Source organism: Chiloscyllium plagiosum, chromosome 19 (genome assembly GCF_004010195.1).
Source record: "Chiloscyllium plagiosum isolate BGI_BamShark_2017 chromosome 19, ASM401019v2, whole genome shotgun sequence".
NCBI classification, from domain to species: Eukaryota; Metazoa; Chordata; class Chondrichthyes; order Orectolobiformes; family Hemiscylliidae; genus Chiloscyllium; species Chiloscyllium plagiosum.
Genome location: NC_057728.1, coordinates 36,901,741 through 36,924,808, shown reverse-complemented (window position 1 = coordinate 36,924,808; position 23,068 = coordinate 36,901,741). Strand labels below are relative to the sequence as shown.

Sequence of the window (23,068 nt, the reverse complement as noted above, 5' to 3'; positions counted from 1 at the left end):
CAAAATAACACTTTAACTAATCTATTCCCATATACTGTCAAGATGCAAACACTATCCAATATGACACAGGTAATGAATCAGTGAGAAAATCACTCATTACCAGACTCAAGCCTCTTGTTTTCAGTGCAGTTCCTTCAGATTGATCCTTAATATCATCCATGACTTCTGAATTCTGTGCATCTTGCATCGCTTCAAAAGTCTTGCTGTTCCACTTTGGGTAGTTCATCATAAATGACATTTTGTTTCATTTCTGAAGCACCTGTTCACAGTTCCCTGGACATTTCTGGGACTCATTTGTCTATACAATTCCAACCTAATCCTGTTGTTGCTGTGGTACTAAGCCATGCTAACAGTCTTCATCCTCATTCATTCTGTTTGTAAGTTTATCTGTTGTACTGACACCTGTTCTCCATTATCTGAATGATCTTGAAAGGTCCCAATCAGCAAGTCCTCCATCCTTCATTCCATCACAAAATGCCCGTTTATGCCATCAAAGTTGTTGGAAAGTTAAAAGCAGCAGATGTTTGATCCAAATGAGTGTTTTTCAGAGAATCAAATGCCTTTTAAGACTTGAAGCCTATTCACATGTGATATGTTAGCTCACTCCAACAACTTAAATACAAGTATTGAATAGGAAATCCCCAATTTGAATTTCTGCAATCTTTTATTCAGTCTGTTAAAGCCCATGGTATATTCCTGTAAGAATGACTATCTTTCGAAATCCATCCAAGTAAGCACCCATTGGACAATCCTTCCTGTAAATTGCTTCCATTTGACTTAATCGTTATTTCAACATTCATCAGTATCCAGCCAATGCACATCCAGCTCACAAAATACTTGGCTTCTGATTTTTCTTTTGTTAGAGAGCATCAATGCCAAAGCCTTGCCTTTTCCCTGGTAAGGGGAAAATTCACGCCCACACACCTACTTCATTTTTCTCATCATAAGGTTTGGATTCAGGAAACATCAGTGGGTCAGAAGAGCACGGCAGGTCAGGCAGCATCCGAGGAGCAGGTGAATCAACATTTTGGGCATAAGCCCTTCACCAGGAAAGGTTTATGCCTGAAATGTTGATTCTCTTGCTTGTTGGATGCTGCCTGACCCGCTGTGCTTTTCCAGCACCACACTCTCAACTCTGATCTCCAGCATCTGCAGTCCTCATTTTCTCCTAACATCAGTGGGTCATCATACCCTGACAATTTACACACATGTTCAACAGTTCTTGGGAAAAGTAACTCTGCATATAATTTCTGTCTGACAAATACTCTTTAGTTTCCAATCTTCACCTTTAAACAATCATTTTTTGTGACTGTGTTAAACATCAGACCACCAGACGAAGAAGCAGGGAATAAGACATCTATCACCTACAAAATAAAATTACAGTTGTTTGCTTCCTTCCCAATGAACCCTCAGTATTCCAGATTTCATCCCTTTTTAAGCTGAAGAAAATCACCCTGTCCAGGCATGTTTCTGGACTTGAACCTAGACATTCCAGTTCAGAATATCACCGCACTAACACTATACCACATGATCCATCTTAATATCAACAAGGTGCTTAGGGATTATATCACACACCTCTAGAATAGGTGGAACTTGAACACAGGTCTCCTAGCTGAGAGCTAGGGACACTAACACTATGGCACAAGAGCTCTGAATTATGTACTTAAGGTACTTCATCAATCAATGGCCTCCAGTTGTAAACCCTTAAATCTTTAAGCTTACAATACTATTAATATGGGTTACCTGTCTAAAACATGATTGAAATTATGATATGTTTTCATGGATTTTTCCTGTCCCTTGTCTGGAAGGAGTAAACACAAACTGTGAGCAAGTTGAAAGTTAAACACACCGCTCTGTGCTGCTAATTCACACTGGAAGTAGAGTCCTTGGAGCACTAAGTTCTCTGAGTTGCCCCAGTTAAGTTCCTGTGGAACATGTTGCTTTAAACAGATTGTTACCAAGTCATGACTTAGAGCCTTCAAGTCTTGACATCATTAGTGAGGACATTCCTGAGAGATGTTAAAACTGTTTGTTACCATATTCTATTTCATCATGGGCACAGATGCTGCATGTTGCAAACGCAGCAAGCTGAACAATAAATTCTTGCTTCATCACAACGCACGAGTGGTTAAAAGGATTGTAGGTGCAACAAACACTTTGTATAAGAAGGCAAATGACTGCTGCACATTCTTGCTTTTGAATATTTCATATCTGCTCCCTGAGATCAGTCTCACAAAGAGGCTTGAAAGAGTATTAAATTTCTACACAGAAACATATGTCTCCTCCAAATTGTGCTTCATACACAATATACACACAACATATGATAGCATTCTCAAAGGGGGGAAAACTTTGACTTGTTAAAACCCATTACCCATTTGAGTTTCAATTTAATTCAGTAAAGAGAAGGTAAAGTAGAATTAAATAATGGAGTATTTGGTCTGCTCAATCTAGGCAGAAGCAGCTTTGCAGGCTTATGTGTGCCCACCTGAATATAAAGTAATTGATCTATAAAAGGTGTGTGAGAATGTACTATAATAGGCAGCAGTACACGTGAAATATAATCAACTTCAATCTTTCTCTGCTACATCATACTATATTCTTTTTCAATCATGCCCATTGCTTCTCTTTTCAGTACATTTTGTGTTTGGGGTTTACGTACTACAGCAGCAAAACAAATTTGTGGCACATTTTTAACTTTGAATGTTGTCAGTCACTAGATTTATTCATCTTCATTCTAACTTCTCTCCTTTGCACTTCTCTTCAAGTCTGACATCTTCTTCCGCACATAATTCCAATTGTTCCTTGTAGACAATGACATAAATGATCTCATGTCAAGAACCCCACCTTTTTGTCCCCCGAGCCAAAACAGATGATTCCTCTATTTTGCGGAGATCACTTAAATGCTTGCCAACGTCTACTATAATCTGCAACCTCTGATCTGTAAATCTTGCTTTACACCGTGCCTCCTTCTTCCAGTTCCTGGAGAAACTGTGCATTTCATATGGGACAAACCCTAATATACCATTTATGTTGGCTTAGTGACATTTTGAGCAAATTGAGCAGACATTTTGATCATGTTTTCCAAATGGTCAGTCAGTTGTATTTCTTTTAGCTCCACAAAGCAAGATTCTAGATCAATGCAATTGTTTTAGGGTCCTGTGAGTACTTTGAGTAAAATAGGAAAAAAAGGGTAAGAAAGAAGAAATCCCATTTCTTGTACACTGTAGTTAAGAACAATTTCATCTCTAAAGTAAACAAAAGCCTTGCCAACTTAGAGGAAATAGTTGAAATCTAGTCCTGCAAGTTGAGTTACAGATACCAAGAATTATTTTCAGCAATAATATACAAAGGTCACAGTGTAATACTTTGTAGGTCACTCTTGGTAGGACTGCAACTCTTGAGCCATAAAGGGAAGGCCTCGTGGTATTATCGCTAAACATTTAATCCAGAAATTCAGTTAATGCACTGGGGTCTTTGGTTTGAATTCTGCCATGGCAGATAATGGAATTTGAATTCAACAATAAAAGAAAACCTAGAATTAAGAATCTACCTTGAAACTACTGCCAATTGTTGGATGAACCCATCTGGTTCACTAGGCCCTTTAAGGAGGGAAATCTGCCCTCCTCACCAGACACACAGTAATGCGCTTGACTCTGAACTGCTCTCTGAATTGGCTTAGCAAGCCACTCGGTTCAAGGGCAGCTAGGTACAAGCAATAAATGTTGGCCACCCAGCAGTGCTCATGTCCTACAAACGAATTTTAAAAAGTGTGGATTAAATTCCACTCCAGAGAGTTAAGTACTAAGGAGGCATTGCTGTCTTTCATGAGATGCAAAGTAAGACCCCTTCTACCCTGTCAGGTGGATGTAAAAGATTCTGTGGCGATACTCCGAAAATGAGCAGGTGAATTCCATCGGGTGTCTTGGCTGATACCTACCTGGCCATTAATGACACTAAAAAAAACGATTCTCTGCTACTATTTTGTTAATGTTTGTGAAATTTTACAGTGTGCAAATTAACTGCAGCTGTCCAGTGTCACAAAAATGACTTCAATATTATCACATTAGCTGTAAAGTACGTCGCTAAGTCCGAAAGTTCTGAAAAGCACTGAGCATCATTTTCCAAAGCAGTAATTAATTTCCAATCTACTTTGCTCAACAGTTTCAGGTTGATACATTGGAGAATGTAATTTCAATAAGAACATCATAATTAATATTGATTCCAGACTGGTGTCAGTTTTCAGGACACTGAAAACATCTACAGCAATATTACTAGGAAAGGAAGCTATCAAAAAACAAATGAAGTACAAAGCAGTGGGTCTACATAATTCAGATAGCTAATGTCCAGAAGGTACTTACTTCCCTCCCAGGTACAATGTAATAGGTTGAGAGCTCCTTCTACCCGTTTCCAGTGTTGAAGATGGAAAAATGCATATGCTATTGCTTCACTGTCTCCTCTCTTCAAAATATGTTCTGGTGGAAGTATTAAACTTTTCATTTCTAATAAATACTAAAAATAAAACAACAATTTAAAAGGACACAGTTAGAAGACCATGGATCGTAAATAAGAGTGATTATTTTTTCAAATACTTAACATATTTCACTCGAAATAATGTTCCCCTTGTAATTGACTAAATAGTCCATCTGCTATTAGTCAGCATCACTGTTTAATAAATACATTTTAGAATTAATCGAACTGTTAGTTTTAGGCAAACATGTCGGTCACAGATATTTCCTCCATTATCTTCCAATTCTCTGTTAATTAGCAATGATTGTAGTACCTTCACCACTAACACATTGTAAGAGATTGAAAGCCAATTATCTCTGAAGCTAACATTACATTCGATCATTACAAACCAAACAAAGCTGTTGGCTTGCAAATGAATTGCAAAGAGAAAAACCACTCACCTTAGGTACATGTGGGTTAAACTCTACTGCCCTGTGTATTGCTTCGACAGCATTCATCTCTGCAGTACTCAGCCCTCGCCTTGAGGCAGCCTCTGGTGAAAACCTAAAACAACAACAAAACCGTTCATCCCAATTTATTTTCTGAGACCACATGACTGTTAACTAGTGATGACCATACAAGGTGACACACAGGAAACTTAATAATCAAGGACATGGATCCTGTACATCTCATTGCACCATCTGGTATTACTCAAACCTCACAGAAGCCTAAAAATCTATCAAGAGAAACTTGACACCTGAAAGAGAATAATAATGGATGATTTTTAGTTTAAGTACAGTTGGCAAATAGTTGCCTGCTCAAGAGCTTATTTATCTTTCCTTTCCATAAACTGAGGCTTTGTTTTTGTTTTTCTCTCTTGCTTTGTTTTATTCTGTTCGAAAAGGGGAGTACTTGGTCTTGATCAACTTTGAGGGAAGGTCACCATTTGAATTGTTAATCTGTTAGATGGCTTAAGTGTAGAATAAAAAATAGAAATGTGAGAGATACTAATGGGATGCAATCTCACCTGCAAATTCAAACAATGCCACAAACCATGAGCTCAATATATAATGAGTTAACAGCGCTTAATTTTGAAACCAGATGCGAGATTGTAATGTGGAACATCAAAGCTTGTTGCTTCTGATGCAGGTCGCATGGTCACTAACATGACAGTAGTGTGCAGCTGAGTGGATGCAAGCCTCAGCAGGGGTCCCAAATCATGTGAGGTTAGTGTCAGCTCAAATCACCTTGCATCTCTCAAAGGGGAGGCACGTGTTTGGAGTACGCTCTGAAAGCAACTCTAGAACTCATTCTGATCCTGGAAAGACACGTGAATTGAACATATATTGGTGGATCACCAAAATGTTGAGGTGCCAGAGCAGTTTAAAGTTCAGACTGTCACAAAGATAAGCTTCCATTGCTGTTGGTTGGTTGGAGGTGCTGGGGAGGCACTTTGGTATGCTCCAATAGTACTACACTCTTGGCAATGTATGAAAGAGTAGGTTGCAAGGTTTTCACATGGTAAACTGAAGGCTTTGGTCAAAAAAATGCAGAGAAGGAGAGATGTATTTTTCCAGCAGGGGACGAGAAGGTATTCCACAAAAACTTTTCAATGCAGATAGTTAGATTAGGCTAGGTTAGATGCCCTACAGTATTGAAATAGGCCCTTTGGCCAAACAAATTTGTAGTGGTCAGTTCCAGCAGTCAACAACAGTGATTCTGGTTCAACAGAGTCACAAAAGTAATTAGTTTCATTTTTAAATGTCACATTCCAAAAACTCCACCATGAGCCTCTGATATTGCCCATATCCATCACTCACTTACCAACAAGCTCTGTCAATCATGATTTGTACATCATATTTACAGTTTCAGCTCACCTCTTTGGGCTGTCACAACCCTCATATCCACATCGCACAGCCTGCATACACTGGCTACGTCACCCAAACAGACTGCACCTCACTGACTGCCTTTCCCGTCTTTTCCAGGACAAGGTGATACACAGCCAGAGGAGGCAGAAGCTAACCAGACACGGAGAGACACAGGAGATTATCCCAACAGACGGGGCAGTAGTGGCCATCATTTCATCAGCAGGTGACAAAACTATGGCCAACTGCTGAACTGAAACAACGGAAGATGACATTTTACTCATAAAAATCCTCTATTATTCCCTGTATGTGAACTGAATGTTTAACCTTGTCCAGGTATGGCCATTTACAGAAGGTTAGATGTGGATGTTTTTGTGTACATTTCCGTAAATAAAAGCTTATAATGTGTTTACAAGTTAGGTTCCAATTTTATCCTCCCCATCTGTCTGGAGTATAACACCAACATTTCACCAACTCCACACTCATTTCTGATTTACAAGTTGATATGATGACAGTATGCTTCTCCCACTTTCTCCCATCTTCTCTTTGAAGAAACCAAAGAAGTACAAACTGACCAGAGAGTGGTGGGACAGCGACAGGCAGAAGAGTAAGAGAACTGCAATATTAAGGAAGCACTGTTGTTCACTCTTACACACGCAGCCACCAACTCAGAAGTTGAAACTATGTGCATTTGAGACGACTGGATACAGATGGGACATTCATTTGGTGATACACCAAACACAAATTCACAAACCTGACTGCCCCAGTCAACCCATCGTCTCCGTCTGCTCCTGCCCCACCGAACTTATCTCCTCATAACGTGACACCGTCCTGTCCCCCTGGGTCCAGGAACTCCCCACATACATTCGAGACACCACCTACACCCTCTATCTCCTCCAAGACTTTCATTTCCCCAACCCGCGACACCTCATCTTCACCATGGACATCCAGTCCCTGTAAATGTCCATCCGCCATGACGTTTCTTCCTCTCCCACCGACCCAACCAATACCCCTCCACCGACGTACTCATTCAATTGGGTGAACTGGTTCTCACTATCAATGACTTCTCCTGGGAAACCTCCAACTTCCTTCAGACCAAAGGGGTAGCTATGGGCACCTACATAGGCCCCAGCTATCGCTGCCTCTTCATCGGTTACGTGGAACAGTCCATTTTCCGCAGTTAAACTGGCACCAACCCCACCTCTCTCTCTTCTACTTTGATTGTATCGATGCCACCTTGTGCTCCCACGAGGAGGTTGAACAGTTCACCAACTTCACAAACACCTTCCACCCCGATCTCAAGTTCACCTGAACTATCTCAGACACTTCCCTCCCCTTCCTGGACCTCTCCATCTCCACCTCCATTTCCGGTGACCAACTCAACATTGACATATACTTCAAACCCACTGACTCCCACAGCTACCTGGACTACTCTTCCTCCCAGCCCCCTCTGTAAAAATGCTACCCCTTACTCCCAATTCCTCCGTCTGTGCCATATCTGCTCTCAGGAGGACCAATTCCACTCCAGAACATCCCAAATGGTCTTCTACTTCAAGGATTGCAACTTCCTCTCCATGTGGTCAACAATGCCCTCCAGCGCATGTCCTCCACTTCCCACACTTCCACTCTTGAACCCCATCCCTCCAACCACATCAAGGATGGAATTCCCCTGGTCCTCACCTTCCACCCCACCATTCTCCAGATATAACACATCATCCTCCGTCATTTCTGCCACCTACAGTCAGACTCCACCACCAGAGATATATTTCTCTCCCTACTCCTTTCAGCATCCCACAGAGACCATTCCCTCAGTGACTCCTTCATTAGGTCCACCCCCCACATTCCTGATGAATGGCTTATGCCCGAAATGTCAACTCTCCTGCTCCGCAGATGCTGCCTGACCTGCTGTGCTTTTCCACTGCCATATTTATTGACAAATGGCCTACAGTCCCGACCAGTGGCAGGATAGTGCAGATGGCAACTCACCAGAGAGAGGATGTACTGAGGATTCTGATAAGATGGACAACAAAAAAGGCCAGTAGTTGTGCATAATGAGCATTGCAAGGCTGTTCAAGAAGTCTGCATATAATGTCACTATGGAATCTAGCTTCAACTTTACCCAAATTTCACCCACAGTTTGAAGTAAATTCATTCCAGTATGAAAGTGGTGGTCAACTCCATTAGTACATGTCAATAGATGTGGAGCTGCAAAAGCACAGCAGGTCAGACAGGATCTGAGGAGCAGGAAAGTCAATGTTTAGGGCCAAACCCTTCATCAGGACACGTTGACTTTCCCTCTCCTTGGATGCTGTCTGATCTGCTGTGCTTTTCCAGTGTCACATGAATTGAGTCTGGCTTCCAGCATATGCAGTCCTTACTGTCTCCATTAGTACGTGTGTGGTCCCATCACGATGCAGCCTGGGATGACTAACCTCTCACGTTTCCATTGCAAAACAAACAGAGGCTACCTAACATCTGGATGCTGCCGTAGAAATGCACATTTCAGTGATGTCAGCTCAGCTTTCTCTGTACATGTTCTGTCTCTTAGCAACAAGGCTGCAGACACCAGTGCTTAAAGGGGCTTGAGAGAATCACAGCAATCTAGAACTTATCTTTCAATAGATTGTGAGGACTCAAGTACCTGGAGATTCTGATTGCATGGTCCATTCTCTGGACAACAGCAGTTGTTTTTTTTCACCACTGCCTATTACCTTGCTTTTGCTGCCATCCAGTCAGCCCAGATTGCTGCAATAAATACCAAGTTAGTGTAATCGCTAGACCCACTGGGATTGCACAGTGTAAGAGCTCCAGAAGACACTAAAGGAATACATTAGTGTGATTAATTGACATTTGTATACAATATTGGATTTTTTGACTAATGAATTTTTTTATATTGTTCAAAGTTATGTTAAGGCTTGATTTATTTCATTTGAGGTACTGGACTCTGCCTCATTGTTACATATTTCCATATTTTAACCTGATTAATTAGCCTATAAATTGAGCAATGTAGATTGCACTGCAATTCAGCACTTGGGTTATAAAGGTGTTTCTTAAATAAATACATTATTGTTATTATTACATGGTGGCTAAGTGGTTATGGTTAGTGACAGAGGAAGGCAAGATGTGGGAGTATTGCTGTCTGAATACTGAATATCTTGACTATGAAATGGTTCCCTCAGGGATCGGTGTTGGGTCCACAATTATTTACAAATTATATTGATGATTTGGAGTTGGGGACCATGTGTACGATGTCAAAATTTGCCTATGACACTAAGATGAGTGGCAGACCAAAATGTGCAAAGGATTGTGAAACTTTGCAGAGGAACGTAGATACTTTGAGTGAGTGGGCAAAGGTCTGACAGATGGAATACAATGTTAGTAAATGTGAAGTCATACATTTTGGTAGCAGTAACAGCAAAATAGATTATTATTTGAATGGTAAAAAGTTGCAGCGTACTGATTTGCAGAGGAACCTGGGTGTCCTTGTACATGAATCACAGAAGGTTGGTCTGCAAGTACAACAAGTAATTAGGAAGGCAAATGGAATTTTATCCTTCACTGCTAAAGGAGTTGAGTTTAAAAGCAAAAAGATAATGTTAAAGCTGTACAGGGTGCTGGTGAGACCACATCTGAAGTACTGTGTGCAGATCTGGTCTCCTTACTTAAGAAAGGATATACTGGCACTGGAGGGATGCAATGGAGATTCACTAGTTGATTCCGTAGTTGAGGGGGGTTGGCTTATGAGGAGAGGCTGAGTAGACTGGGATTATATTCATTGGAATTCAGAAGAATGAGGGGAGGATCTAATAAAAACAAATAAAATTATGAAGGGAATTGATAAAATAGAAATAGATAGGATATTTCCATTGGTAGGTGAGACTAGGACAAGAGGGCATGGCCTCAGGATTGGAGGAAGCAGATTTAGAACTGAACTGAGAAAGAACTTCTTCACCCAGAGGGTTGTTAATCTATGGAATTCCTTGCCCAGGGCAGTAGTTGATGCTACTTCAGTAATCACTTTTGAAGCTAAGGTAGACACATTTTTGAAAAATAAAGGAATTAAGGGATATGGTGAAAACACGGATAAGTGCAGCTGAGCCCATGAAAAGATTAGCCATGATCTTATTGAGTGGCGGAGCAGGTTCGAAGGGCCGGACGGCCTACTCCTGCTCCTAGTTCTTATGTTCTAGGAAATGGAGAATTGGGGGCTCATTTCTTTCTATTGCAGTTGAATAAGTCCATCCTGAACCACAGAGTCAGAACTGGGCTGTCTGGGTTGCTTCCTCTCTTCCTCTTTCTCCACCCGCTCACCATATAACTGGTATCAATGACTGTGCTCTCATTATGACTGGGTTTGTGTAGAAGTGGCAGATGTCCAATGATATTGACACTCACTGTTCCAAGTCCTACCGGATACCTCCAGAGCAGTCTCGGCAGGAGAACCATTTCAACAGACCAAGATTCTTCTCTGTTGCATTTAATGCTGCAGCACAGCTCTCATCATATTCTTGCTATGCATGCGTGTGTGATACAGGCATCCAAGTGCTCAGCTGTGACCTGCTGTTGTAGTGGCTCAAACGCTGATACAGCAGCAAACTGCCACAGAATGACAACATTACTACAACTGTCAGTATAATGAACACCGAACTGCACTAACTCTAGTGGCAGATCCATTAGTCAATGGAATCCCTTCTGGGTCAGGTACAGCTGAGTTGGCATTCATTGTCACGGGAAAGTTACATGTTGCTCATATCTGCTGCTCTCTAGCAAGAGACAATGAAATGCAGTCAACTGTTCTTTTTGAAGAGCATTAGCAATGCCCCTATTAAACTTTGGGTGAAAAAAACTGCAAGATGTTTTTAATGCCTCCAACACAAGTCCAGAAGGATCTGATGTAAACAAAGTTAAAAATCACCCAACACCAGGTCATAGTCCAACATGTTTATGTGGAAGCACTAGCTTTCGGAGTGCTGCTCCTTCATCAGGTGCTTCCAAATAAACCGGTTGGACCAAAAGCTGGTGTTGTGTGATTTGTAAACTTTGTAGACCCCAGTCCAACACAAGCACTTCCAAATCCTGATGTATACAAGTTCACAATCAGTCACTGTCATTGTAGCCATATTGCCAATGTAATTCCTGCCCTCCATTATGATTACAGTTGTGGCTGCAGCAGATGTCAGATTTTATTAAAGATGCATGGACATTTTCTATATCACTCCTCGCTGAGTTTCAGGTGCAAGATTTGCTCCCTGGACATCCTGGGCAGATGTGACGTATTGTCAAGAGCTCTTCTTACCCTCCTTCTTCCAGCAGCTTTTCCTGTTCTGTGTGCCCACTGTTCATTCTCTGTGACGCTGCTTGCAGTGGAATTTCCATCAGCAAGTCTTCAAGCAGGTGCCTTAAGGCAGGACCAAATCCTTCACAATGTACCGCACCGCTCACTGCATACTTTAGTCATTTGAAATAACTCGAAGAAGCACCAAAGACTTGCATAAGTATCACAAAAGCTAGTATTAATTAGCAATTAACCAGAGAAAGTCATGACACCTATAAATACCACTAGTGTCAGATCTTTCCTGCTGCTGAATCCTATTCAGATGTGAATAATCATAAGACTGCTTTAGCTTGTGCAAGGTGCTCCAAAATGATATCAAATTATATGCTGTCTGACATCATGACCTGCATTCTTCTGAAGAACACATTCTTGCCAATATGGCATCCAGAGTGACTCACACCATGAATACCACTTTGGATCTCCAAGGCTACTGTTTGCATAAATTTTCTACTGTGCTACATGTCGGGATATCATACTATAGAATTTTTATCGGTCTCAGTCTCTTTTGATTAGAAATATCATTTTTGGTATTACACTCATAAATCAGGTAGAGAATACCTACTTGTCAGAGACTGCTCTTGCTTTAAGTAGTGCCGCCGTGTAACATATTGTTGCTGACTTTGGTAAGCTAATGTCTGTCACAAAAGAGAGAAGATATCATAATTAACCAATCTCAGTAGACCACAAAAATCAAATCACTTACTTCTCTTAACAGTTGAATGACCTTCCCACAAAACATTTTTTTCTGCTAAGGCTGCATTGTGAAAGGAAGTTCTTTCTTCTTAACAGACTCAAAACTCAGCACACCATGTAGATACAATCCAATAAATAATCTATGATAGACAAGATTGTTCATGCTGTCATCTATTCACAGCACCTATATTGCCTTACACAACTGTGCCAGGTTTTATATTGGTGGGTTTGGTTTTGTCGAGTTCTGGAAAATTTAAAAGTATAAAAAATGCAAGTTGATTGCAAATTGCATTCTTAATATATTTCACCAATGATAATAAGATTTTTCATGAATACATATGAGAAAACATCTTCTCAGTTTTGCACAGTGAGTACAAGACATTTACCAACTCTTTAGAGACTTCAGTTTTAAACCTGATCTTCAGAAATTAATGTACCACATGATTCAATTTATGCTCATACAAGGAGATTCATTAAATAAAAATTTTTTATCCATGTAACTTTGGTTAGGTTGAAGTTAAAAAGTTAGGTACTTTAATGTACTGAATATTAATAAACATGCTCAGAATTGCTACAATTTCAGGTTTGACCTAGACTAGGATTTTAGTTTTATTTGTTCTCAGAATATGTATTATTCTAGCAAGGAGGAAATTAGTGCTTTTTCTTTATTATCATTAGAAGATGGTGCCTTCTTGCAAGGACATGAGTTATAGCCCTGTAGCCCATTTACTGCGAATTTCAAGTGTAATGATTCATAATCCTGCACTAAATATGAACTGCTTGTGATTAAATGCAAAAGTTGCCCACCTGGATTCTGAAATAAGCAGTTCCTTCTGCTGTTGTGTAAACAAGCTATCCTAACTGTGCAACTGTGTGATTAGGGTGAAGCAGATTGGGAGGTGTGTGCAGCCTGTCAGCATCATTGTGAAGTAGAGCTGCATCAGAAGGGCAGCAGTGGCAGAAGAATCCATTCAAACTGCTTATACCTGTCAGAGCCAAAGTGTGACATCACAGCAAAACAGGTAGGCTGGTTGGTGGGTATTTTTCCCACGTCTCCTTTGATTGGCCAAGTCATTTAAATCAGGAGACATTATTACAGCTGAAGAGCATGGTTAACAAATTCACTTTTAAAACATTTAATAGCCAAATTAATAAATTAAATCAAATAGACATGACTCAGCAGGTGATGTGTTGCAGTTGCAATATGAGACAGTTGGTTGATGTAGTAACTGCAACACGTGTTGCTTGCTCAAGGAATGCTGGCACAACATACGCTATGCCCTGCAGTTTATGTCCCAAACTGCAGACACATTTTGTGTTGCTCCCTTGGAGGAATACACAAAGATAGGGATTATAAAGGAAGTGGGCTAGTAGGACTAAATGCACCTATGTGGACCAGCCTGGTTCCAGCATTAGCATGCTATGAAGATCACAGCCGAAAAACATGCTCTTCGTCACCCGTGTTTTAGGTAAATGAAGACACACTTTCACTTTGAGTGCTGCACACCAATTGGAAAGGGAAACAGGATAGCAAAAATATTCTATCTCCACCGAATAGTGAAATTCAACCATGGTTAAAAGCACTAGAATTACAGAATCTCAGCCAATCTGTAAAACCAAGGATGGTGAAGCTGACTGTTTACCTACTAATACCAACACGACCGGCAACCTCCACTGCAACCATCAAACTTTTTACCTACTCGCTGTTAGTGAACAATTCAGAGAATGATCTGTATTTGGACTCACCTCTTATTTCTAATCTGTGTGTATGTGTTTTGCATTATTAATTCCTCTCATGTTTATTAATTAATAATCTCACCCTTTTTTTATTAATTCAAGTAAGCCTGGTTAAATTGGCTTCTTCAAAAATATAGGTTAATCTATCTGGGAGAAAGGTATTCATAGGGGACAGGATTCTTTCCAGAGTAACCTTGTTGTAACTAACTGAACTGGTGGATGAATAAAGAAGGGGAACCAGTTCATTCTCCTCATCCAATTTTAGTAATTTGGAGTATTCGGTCTGGAATTACTATGAATTGGGAAACCACACTGAGAATCTCGTCATAAGAATTACAAAAAAACTAAAATCACAAAAGACAAATTATGTTATCAGTTGTGATTAATTGATATGCTTTGGACTATATAGGTAAATGAACATAACTCTTATACTGAATGAACAGAAGTTCTTCAGTCTGGCAGTTGGTTATGGAGGGAAATGTTAACAACAAACTATTTCAGTTTTGAAGATATCCTATTCACATTTCTGTGACTACGAACAGATGCAATAAGATCAAGTAAGATAAGACAGCAATATTATAACTGAGCATATGGCATAATCAATGCACAATAGCAGTACTGGAACCTAGCATAAACTCTGACTGCAGAGGTTAGCTGTTGACCACAAAAGCAGATTAAGTGCACGATAGTGAAGACATTGGGAAGGACACAAGAATAATCACAAAATACCCACCTTCAATGGAGTCAGTGGGAAATAAGAATCATTTAAACTTCAGGATACTGACTGTCTTGTTTTATTAATTATAACTTTTGCTGATTAGCAAATTGCCCTGGAAGCTCAGCATTTAGTCTGTCATCTGAAATGCATTGTTTTGGAATGACACCTTTTACAAAATACATCAAATATTTTAGTTTCTCACAGGCAGCAGTGTTTCCCCTGCTGCTGTTGTTCCTGCTCCTCTTATTTATCTGTTGTCCCATGTAGTGCCTTATAAGCAACCCTTCAACAGAGGGAAATGCAGATGAAGATGAGTGAAGTTGAAGACAGGTGAGCTGGTTTCCAAGAGGTTGGAAGTTGCCTGTGAAACAGTAAGTAGTAGCATCTTTTCCAGTGGGTAAGGCTGCATCTATTCAGTCTCACTGAAGTAAAACACCTCACTGTGCTGTCACCTGGTTGACTCTGGCAAGTTTCAGACAGCACAGGAAACCCATTTGCTAGCTCTTAAAATGTTGGGTTAAATCTTTAGTGGAGCATTTCAATTACTGATCCAAAACTACAGGTGAGAGGGAGAATTTCCCATGTTAAGCTCAGCAGGATCTGATACAATACAGAGCCACTTATTGAGACTTTCACACCACCTCTACCTGCACACAGACCCTCCTCCTCTGGCCTGTTAAAATTCAGCTCAATGTATCACTAAGGCACTGACAACAAAATCAAACTCAACACTTTTCTTGATCAATTACAGTCTACCTGCCGAGCTCAGTTACACAACAATGACAACGAGTGAGATCTCCTTACCATGTCATCAGTTGTTTTAACTAAATGGTCAGTGTTCTGTATTTATAATTAATAAAGAAACTGGAGATTTCTTACTCAGCAAATTAACGTGGCAGTTTCCAAACTGTGGGCTGTGACCTACAGTGGGGTCATGAGAAATAGTGTTTTGGGTTGGTGAGCTGGCACCGCTCTGAGACAACAATGGTGCCTGTGAAGAGCAGACTTTAGTGATACACAATAGGTAAATGCCACCCAACAGGAAAGGGTCACATGGTGAACCAGAGCACGCTTTAACCTTAGGATACACTTTTCATGGTGTGAACCAAATAGAGTCATAGAGATGTACAGCATGGAAACAGACCCTTTGGTCCAACTGTCCAGATATCCCTAACCAATCTAGTCCCACCTGCCAGCACCCGACCCATATCTCTCCAAACCCTTCCTATTTATATATCCATCCAAATTCCTTTTAAATGTTGCAACTGTACCAGCCTCCACCACCTCCTCTGGCAACTCATTCCATACACGTACCACATTCTGCGTGAAAAAGTTGCCCCAACATGACCTCCCAACTCCTGTACTCAATACTCTGACCAATAAAGGAGGCATACCAAACGCCTTCTTCACTAACCAATCTACCTGCAACTCCACTTTCAAAGGGCTATGAACCTGCACTCCAAGGTCTCTTTGTTCAGCAACACTCCCTAGGACCTTACCATTAAGGTATATAAGTCCTGCTAAGATTTGTTTTCCCAAAATGCAGTACCTCGCATTTATGTGAATTTATCTCCATCTGCCACTTCTCAGCCCATTGGCCCATCTGATCAAGAACCTGTTGTAATCTGAGGTATCCTTCTTCGCTGTCCACTACACCTCCAATTTTGGTGTCATTTTCAAACTTACTAACTGTACCTTTTATGCTCACATCCAAATCATTTAGATAAATGATGAAAAGTAGAGGACCCAGCACCAATCCTTGTAGCACTCCAGTGGTCACAGACCTCCAGTGTGAAAAACAACCCTCCACCACTACCCTATGTCTTCTACCTTTGAGCCAGTTCTGCATCCAAATGGCTAGTTCTCCCTGTATTCTGTGAGATCTACCCTTGCTAACCAGACTCCAATGGGGAACCTTGTCTGGACCCAAAATGTCAATGACTTTTAGGGGACATGGGGGGTCTGATTACTGAGAATACTAGGGTTTGAGGGGCTGATTACTGTATGTTGGGTATGGGTGTGGTATATAGGCACAAGGGTCTGATATACAGTGTGGGGAATTGTGACAGAGGGGATGTGGGGTGAAGGATAACTGAATCTTCTATCACTAAAGACTATGAAGAGATTTGCTGAAACCTACTTGAAGACTCATAATTTTTACAAAGTACTTCAAAAACTCATATGAATATTTGTAAGAATATGTGATTTACAATACATAAATGTTAGTGATTATATACTAATTGTCACTGTTACTTAATTGCTTGTTTACTTTGGCTTGCATCTGCACTCTTGTTAGTTTTTCTGTGTTAAAATGGGAACCCTTTGGAAAATAGTGAGAGAAACACTGGATTGAATACTAAAAAGCAGACTGGAATTAGCTACTCCAAAGCAAAATGAGATAATAACAATGTATCGCCTCGGCAACTGGCCTATACCAGCATGATCAACTAGTTGCCCACGAAAATAAAAAAAATGTTGTTTGCAGAATTACTATAAATAATAGTATTACAGTGAACAATGACACCAAGTGGAGAGGACTGGTTTCCTACATGTGTGTTTTACATGAAATAGACAGTTTTGTTTTTCCCAAATTCTGGGTTCAAATATTAAAAAGCGTCAAAGGTTTAAAAAGTCCATCATTCTTTTCTTATGCAGACTGGCCTTCAAAAATCACAATCATAATGCTATAAATTAGCTGGTGCCCCTTTGAAAATACAGCATTCACTGCTGTTGCTTAGCATGGTTTATGGAAACAATGAAGGTCAACAATGTTGTTGTGCGATTTTTAACAATGTTATCTTCAATAGAGTTTAAGATCAGAATATTTATGCCCAAAACATTCACACTTTTGCATTGAACTAGTTTCTTTCTAATGGTCTACAGCGTTCAGGCAAAAAGTAGCAAACAGGCTTGACATCTTAAAGCCCATTAAGGCACAAGAAATTATTCCTCAGATTGGACTTGAAACAAGAAATACCAAGCAACTAGATGCTGTGCTGATTTCATTTGAAAACTTTAACATATAAAACTGTACCAATTACATTACATAAAGCTACAATCACTAAATTTATGTCAATTCTACGGATGAAACTATATTCCTGGGTATCTGAAGTCTTGCATGGATTTAAAAATCTATTTTCTGATTATAGTGAAATAAACTGTGTATATTTTTCATTCCTTTGTAGAATTAAAAATTCTGTCTTGTCTTAACTCTTTACTTTCCAAAAACAAAATCTCTCTTTCTGTTCTTTCTTTTTTTCATCCTCAACATGTAGGTATTGCTGGCTGATTAGCATTTATTGCTTATCTCCAATTGCCTGAAGCAGCTGGTGGTGAACCTTCTTTCTGAGCTGACACAATTATTCTTTTTTATATGGTTTGATAACAACCAAGTGGCTTGCTAGGCCACACCATGGTGCAGTTAAAGAATACATTGGTGAGGAACTCGAATCATGTTTTGGTCAGACCGGCTAAGTACAGCAGTTTTCCATCCATAAAGGACATTAGTGAGCTATCTGGTTTTCAACCAGTCCAGGGGGAGGTGATGGCCTTGTGGTATTATCACTGGACTGTTAATCCAGAGACCCAGATAATGTTCTGGGGACCCAGGTTTGAATCCTGCCACAACAAGTGAATTCAACAAATATTTAGAATTAAGAATCTAGTGACGATCATGAATCGATTGACGGAAAAAACCCATCTGGTTCACTAATGTCCTTTAGGGAAGGAAATCTGCCATCCTTACCTGGTCTGGCCTACAAGTGGGTTACAGATCCACAGCAATGGATCTTTACTGCCCTCTGAGCAACCAGGGATGGGCAATAAAAGCTGCCTAGCCAGCGATATCCTCATCCCATGAATGAATGAAGAAAAAAAATACACTTTTTCTGAAACTAACATTTGGATCCAGATTTTTAAAATTGAATTTGAATTCTCAGACTGGAACAATAGGATTTAAACTCGCATTCTTTGGAATCTCTGGATTGCTTATTCAGTAACACACCTACCTAAAAAGGAGCATATAACACAGGGTTTATGATACTTTTATAAGGTTACTTATGAATTGCAGTAAATTTCTTTTCCTTTTATTCACTCGTGGGACGTGGGCATTGCTGGCTTGGCCACTTCATTTATTGTTTGCCCCTACTTGCTCTTCAAAAGGTGTTAGAAAGCTGCCTTCATGAACTGCTGAACTCCATGTACTATTGGCTAACTCACAACACTTTTGGGAGAGAGTTCCAGGATTTTGGCCCAGTGACAGTGAAGGATAAACAATGTATTTCCAATCAGGATGGTGAGAGGCTTGAAGGGGAACTCATAGGTAGTGGTTTCCCATGTGTGTGCTTCTTGATGGAAGTGGTCATGGATTTGGAAGGTGCTGTCTAAGGATCTTCGGCAAATGTCTGCAATGCACCTTGTAGATAGTGCACCTTGCCCAAACTTTACATCAGTGGTGGAGGAAGTGAATGTTTGTGGACATTGGAGCCAATTGAGCAGGGTCCTTTGTCCTGGTGGTATCAAGCTTCTTGAGTGTTGCTGGAGCTGCACCCATCCAGGTAACTATCCCATCACATTCTTGACCTGTGCCTTGTAGATGGTGGACAGGCTTTGGGGAGTCAGAAGGTGAGTTACTCACTGCAGTATTCCTAGTCTGTGACCTACTCTTGTAGTCAACATATTTATATGGCTAGTCCTGTTGAGTTTCTGGTCAATGTTCAAGACTTTCTGGCAAGCAACACAAATGCAATTAGAATCACAGAGATGTACAGCACAAAAACAGATTCTTTGGTCAAACTCATCCTTGCCGACCAGATATCCTAACCTAATCTCGTTCCATTTGCCAGCACTTGGCCCATATCGCTCTAATTCATATTCCTATTCATGTACCCATTCAGGTGCCTTTTAAATGCTGCAATTGTACCACCTTCCACCATTTCCTCTGGCAGCTCATACCATACACACACTACCCTCTGCGTGAAAAAGTTGACACTTAGGTCTGTATTAAATCTTTCCCCTCTCACTCTAAACCTATGCCCTCAAGTTCTGGACTCCCCCACCTAAAGGAAAATACCTCGTCTCTTTACCCTATCCATGCCCCTTATGATTTTATAAACCTCTATAAAGTATGGGCGGCACAGTGGTTAGCCTCACAGCGCCAGAGACCCGGGTTCAATTCCCACCTCAGGCGACTATCTGTGTGGAGTTTGCACATTCTCCCCGTGTCTGCGTGGGTTTCCTCCGGGTGCTCCAGTTTCCTCCCACAGTCCAAAAATGTGCAGGTTAGGTGAATTGGCCATGCTAAATTGCCCGTAGTGTTAGGTGAAGGAGTAAATGTCGGGGAATGGGTCTGGGTGGGTTGCGCTTCGGTGGGTCGGTGTGGACTTGTTGGGGCCGAAGGGCCTGTTTCCACACTGTAAGTAATCTAATCTGATCTAAAAAGTCATCCCTTTCCCTCTGATGCTCCAGGGAAAACAGCCTCAGCCTCTCCCTATAGCTCAAATCCTCCAACCCTGGCAACATCCTTATAAATCCTTTCTGAACACTTTCAAGTTTCACAACATCCTTCTGATAGGAGGGAGACCAGAATTGCACAAAATATTCCAACAGTGGCCGAACCAATGTTCTGTACAGCAACAACATGAACTCCCAACTCCTATACTCAATGCTTGGTCCAATAAAGGAAAGCATGCCAAATACCTGTTTCACTATCCTATCGATTTGCGACTCCTCTTTCAAGGAACTACTAGCCTAAACTCCAAGGTCTCTTTGTTTAGCAACACTACCCAGGATCTTAAATTAAATTAAAATAACTCCAGAAGCAATTCTGGTGGTTGAGCTGGAGAATGGAACATTTGATTCTATATCATGCCATTCAGGTAAATGTTCCTAAGCTTGACCTAAGTTTGTGGTACCTAGGCTTCTCTAAACCAACAGCAATGGAAAAATAAAGTTAGTCTCAATGTACCAGGGCACAGAGGAGAAAAGATTACAGCCTCTGCAAACCTACTGGTGATTCAGTGACCAGCTGGAAACTTTACATTAGTGGATGGTGATCAACTTAACTGATATACCTTCAATAAATAAGCAGCTTATAGTACTCACAGTCTAGTCCCACCTACGAAGAAATGCTAAGCAGATATGGATCTTAAAAGATGCCAATTGTTATGAAACAGTGCCCCCAGCAGTTTGAGGAGGATAGGTTCAGAAAAATCTTCTGAAAATATAAACAGACTACAATGAGACGAAAAGTTCCAAGAATTATTTTCAAACTTCTTTGACAGCAGACAATTTCATTAACACTTCAGTGAAGTGCTTTGGGACATTTTGTTGCATTTAAAGGCATGACAGTTGTGAAGCTATCTAATTTCCAGCCTTTCCTCCAGAATTTAAAAATCCTCTGATTTGAACATGTAACAAGGACTCACCGTCATATTTGGCTAAAACAGCTTGCACGTCAGCATAGGCCTGTAGCTCTAAAAGTGCCTCCAGTAAATTTTCATGGATGTTGAACATACTGAGAAGGGGAAACTCCTTCATAAGCTATAAAGGAAAATCAATTTTACAATTACATTGAGAACTACCATAGGCGATAAGTTCAAGATTTACGAAAAATAAATATATTAAGAATAATTGACACATTTGGATTATATACCTTTAACAGATCAGAACATTTGTCAAATTGTTTTAATAATTAGGCATCGATATCTGTATATGCAAGTTTGGTTTGGATTCTGTTTTTACTATGCATATTTATGTTATAGCTGATGTAGCTGGATTAATTTGTTCAAATGGATTGTTGATGTCCCAAAATCTACCATCAACACATGTGAATGTTTAAATTAGTTCTTTAAAATAGTTAAGTTATTGCTCACAATACTGATGTAACAATGGTTCATTAAAGGAGGCTGGTGCAATACTTTGCAAGGCAAAATATTTTACTCTTTGCAGATCTTGTTCTAAATGGAAGCATAACAAGCAATGAATAGCAATCAGGGAATCTTGTATAATTTGAATACAATATTATGCTCGTTTTGTTCGGCTTGTGTTTTAAATGTTGAACACTACAGGAGAGTTTCAAGTGTCAATAGTGTCACACTGATTTTGTATCTTTTCAGTCAAATTCTAGGAGCAATATTGTTACAACAGGATAAAGCTTGGAGTGTTCCAGGGTTCACGTCAGCTTAAAATGGCTACTGGGACCAGTAATGTTGGGCTGGATTCTAGTTCTGAGACTGGATGCATGGGTGCATGTCCCAACCTCAGACTGCACTGACACCTGATAGACAACATAATGGCCCATTATTGTCGAGGGAATAATTAAGCACAGGGACTGGGACCCTGTGACTGCAGGGTCAATAAAAGACCTTTCAGTTCTGAGGGTTTGGCAGCACCACCTTCACAGGTTGAAGAAGCTAATGTAGACAAATGAGGGAGAACGCCTCAAATCGAAAGCTTCCCCAGAACACTTTTTCAAAAGGTGAAATTAAAACAGGCCAGTCCACTACTCTTGAGTGTGGAAAATGGTTGATTGGGTGCATGCCCCTTGGTCTGTTGCCAAGAAACCGTTTCCCATCTCTGGGCAGTGCTTTAGCCTCATATAGTGGGGATCATCCATGCTCAATGAAAAATTCCAGCTGTCATTGGCAGTGTGACCTTAATATTGGTGCCTAATCGGCTACATATTGATTACAGGCAGGTAACTGTTTATCCACTGACTTGACACATTCCAAATGGGATAGAGGCAGGAAGCTGCCTGCAACCTGGCAGAAAATTACGAGCCAATTTGGTGTCGCCCCCCCCAACTATGGCTCTTTAAAAAATGTTGCCTCCACGTTCCTGACTGAATTAGGGATAGTCCACCTTTCCAATCGTCATTTCAGTCCTTTTAAACAGATGATCATGTGCGATCAGCCACACTCGGATTATTCTGATAACGTCAATTTTTACTCACATCCCGCATCATTTTTACTGCTTCTCTTGTCCTTCCCAGTTTTCTTGAACACATTGCCAATCTTCTCTTAATGTAAACTAACACGTTTGTGTCCCTCCCTGAAAGACAGACAATCCCGTGTGAACAAATATGTTTGCAGCAGTCAGTAAAATAATTTATCTAATCCATAAGCAGAAACTGGCCAGCCAGCGCCTCGAACCTATTCCTCCTTCAACCTTCAATTACTTTCCTGCACCAAACCCAGTATAAAGAAAAATAAGTTTGTTTCATCAACTTCTGTCAACGCATATTGTAAATGAATCCTTACGGTACCTGGAAAATGT

The 23,068-nt window shown here is 40.4% G+C and overlaps 1 protein-coding gene across 10 annotated transcripts in view; it reads right to left on the bottom strand.

The window, feature by feature from the left end:
• The window catches only part of LOC122559687 (suppressor of tumorigenicity 7 protein homolog), a 202,549-nt gene that overhangs the window by 27,970 nt on the left and 151,511 nt on the right, over positions 1–23,068 (bottom strand). For all 10 annotated transcript variants that reach the window (XM_043709574.1, XM_043709572.1, XM_043709573.1 and 7 more), the window contains 5 exons: positions 22,746–22,843; positions 21,220–21,334; positions 12,209–12,281; positions 4,908–5,010; positions 4,359–4,509 (listed from right to left, as the gene is read on the bottom strand). In XM_043709574.1, the coding sequence (XP_043565509.1) occupies positions 4,359–4,509; positions 4,908–5,010; positions 12,209–12,281; positions 21,220–21,334; positions 22,746–22,843 (540 nt within the window). The remainder of the gene's footprint in view (positions 1–4,358; positions 4,510–4,907; positions 5,011–12,208; positions 12,282–21,219; positions 21,335–22,745; positions 22,844–23,068) is intronic.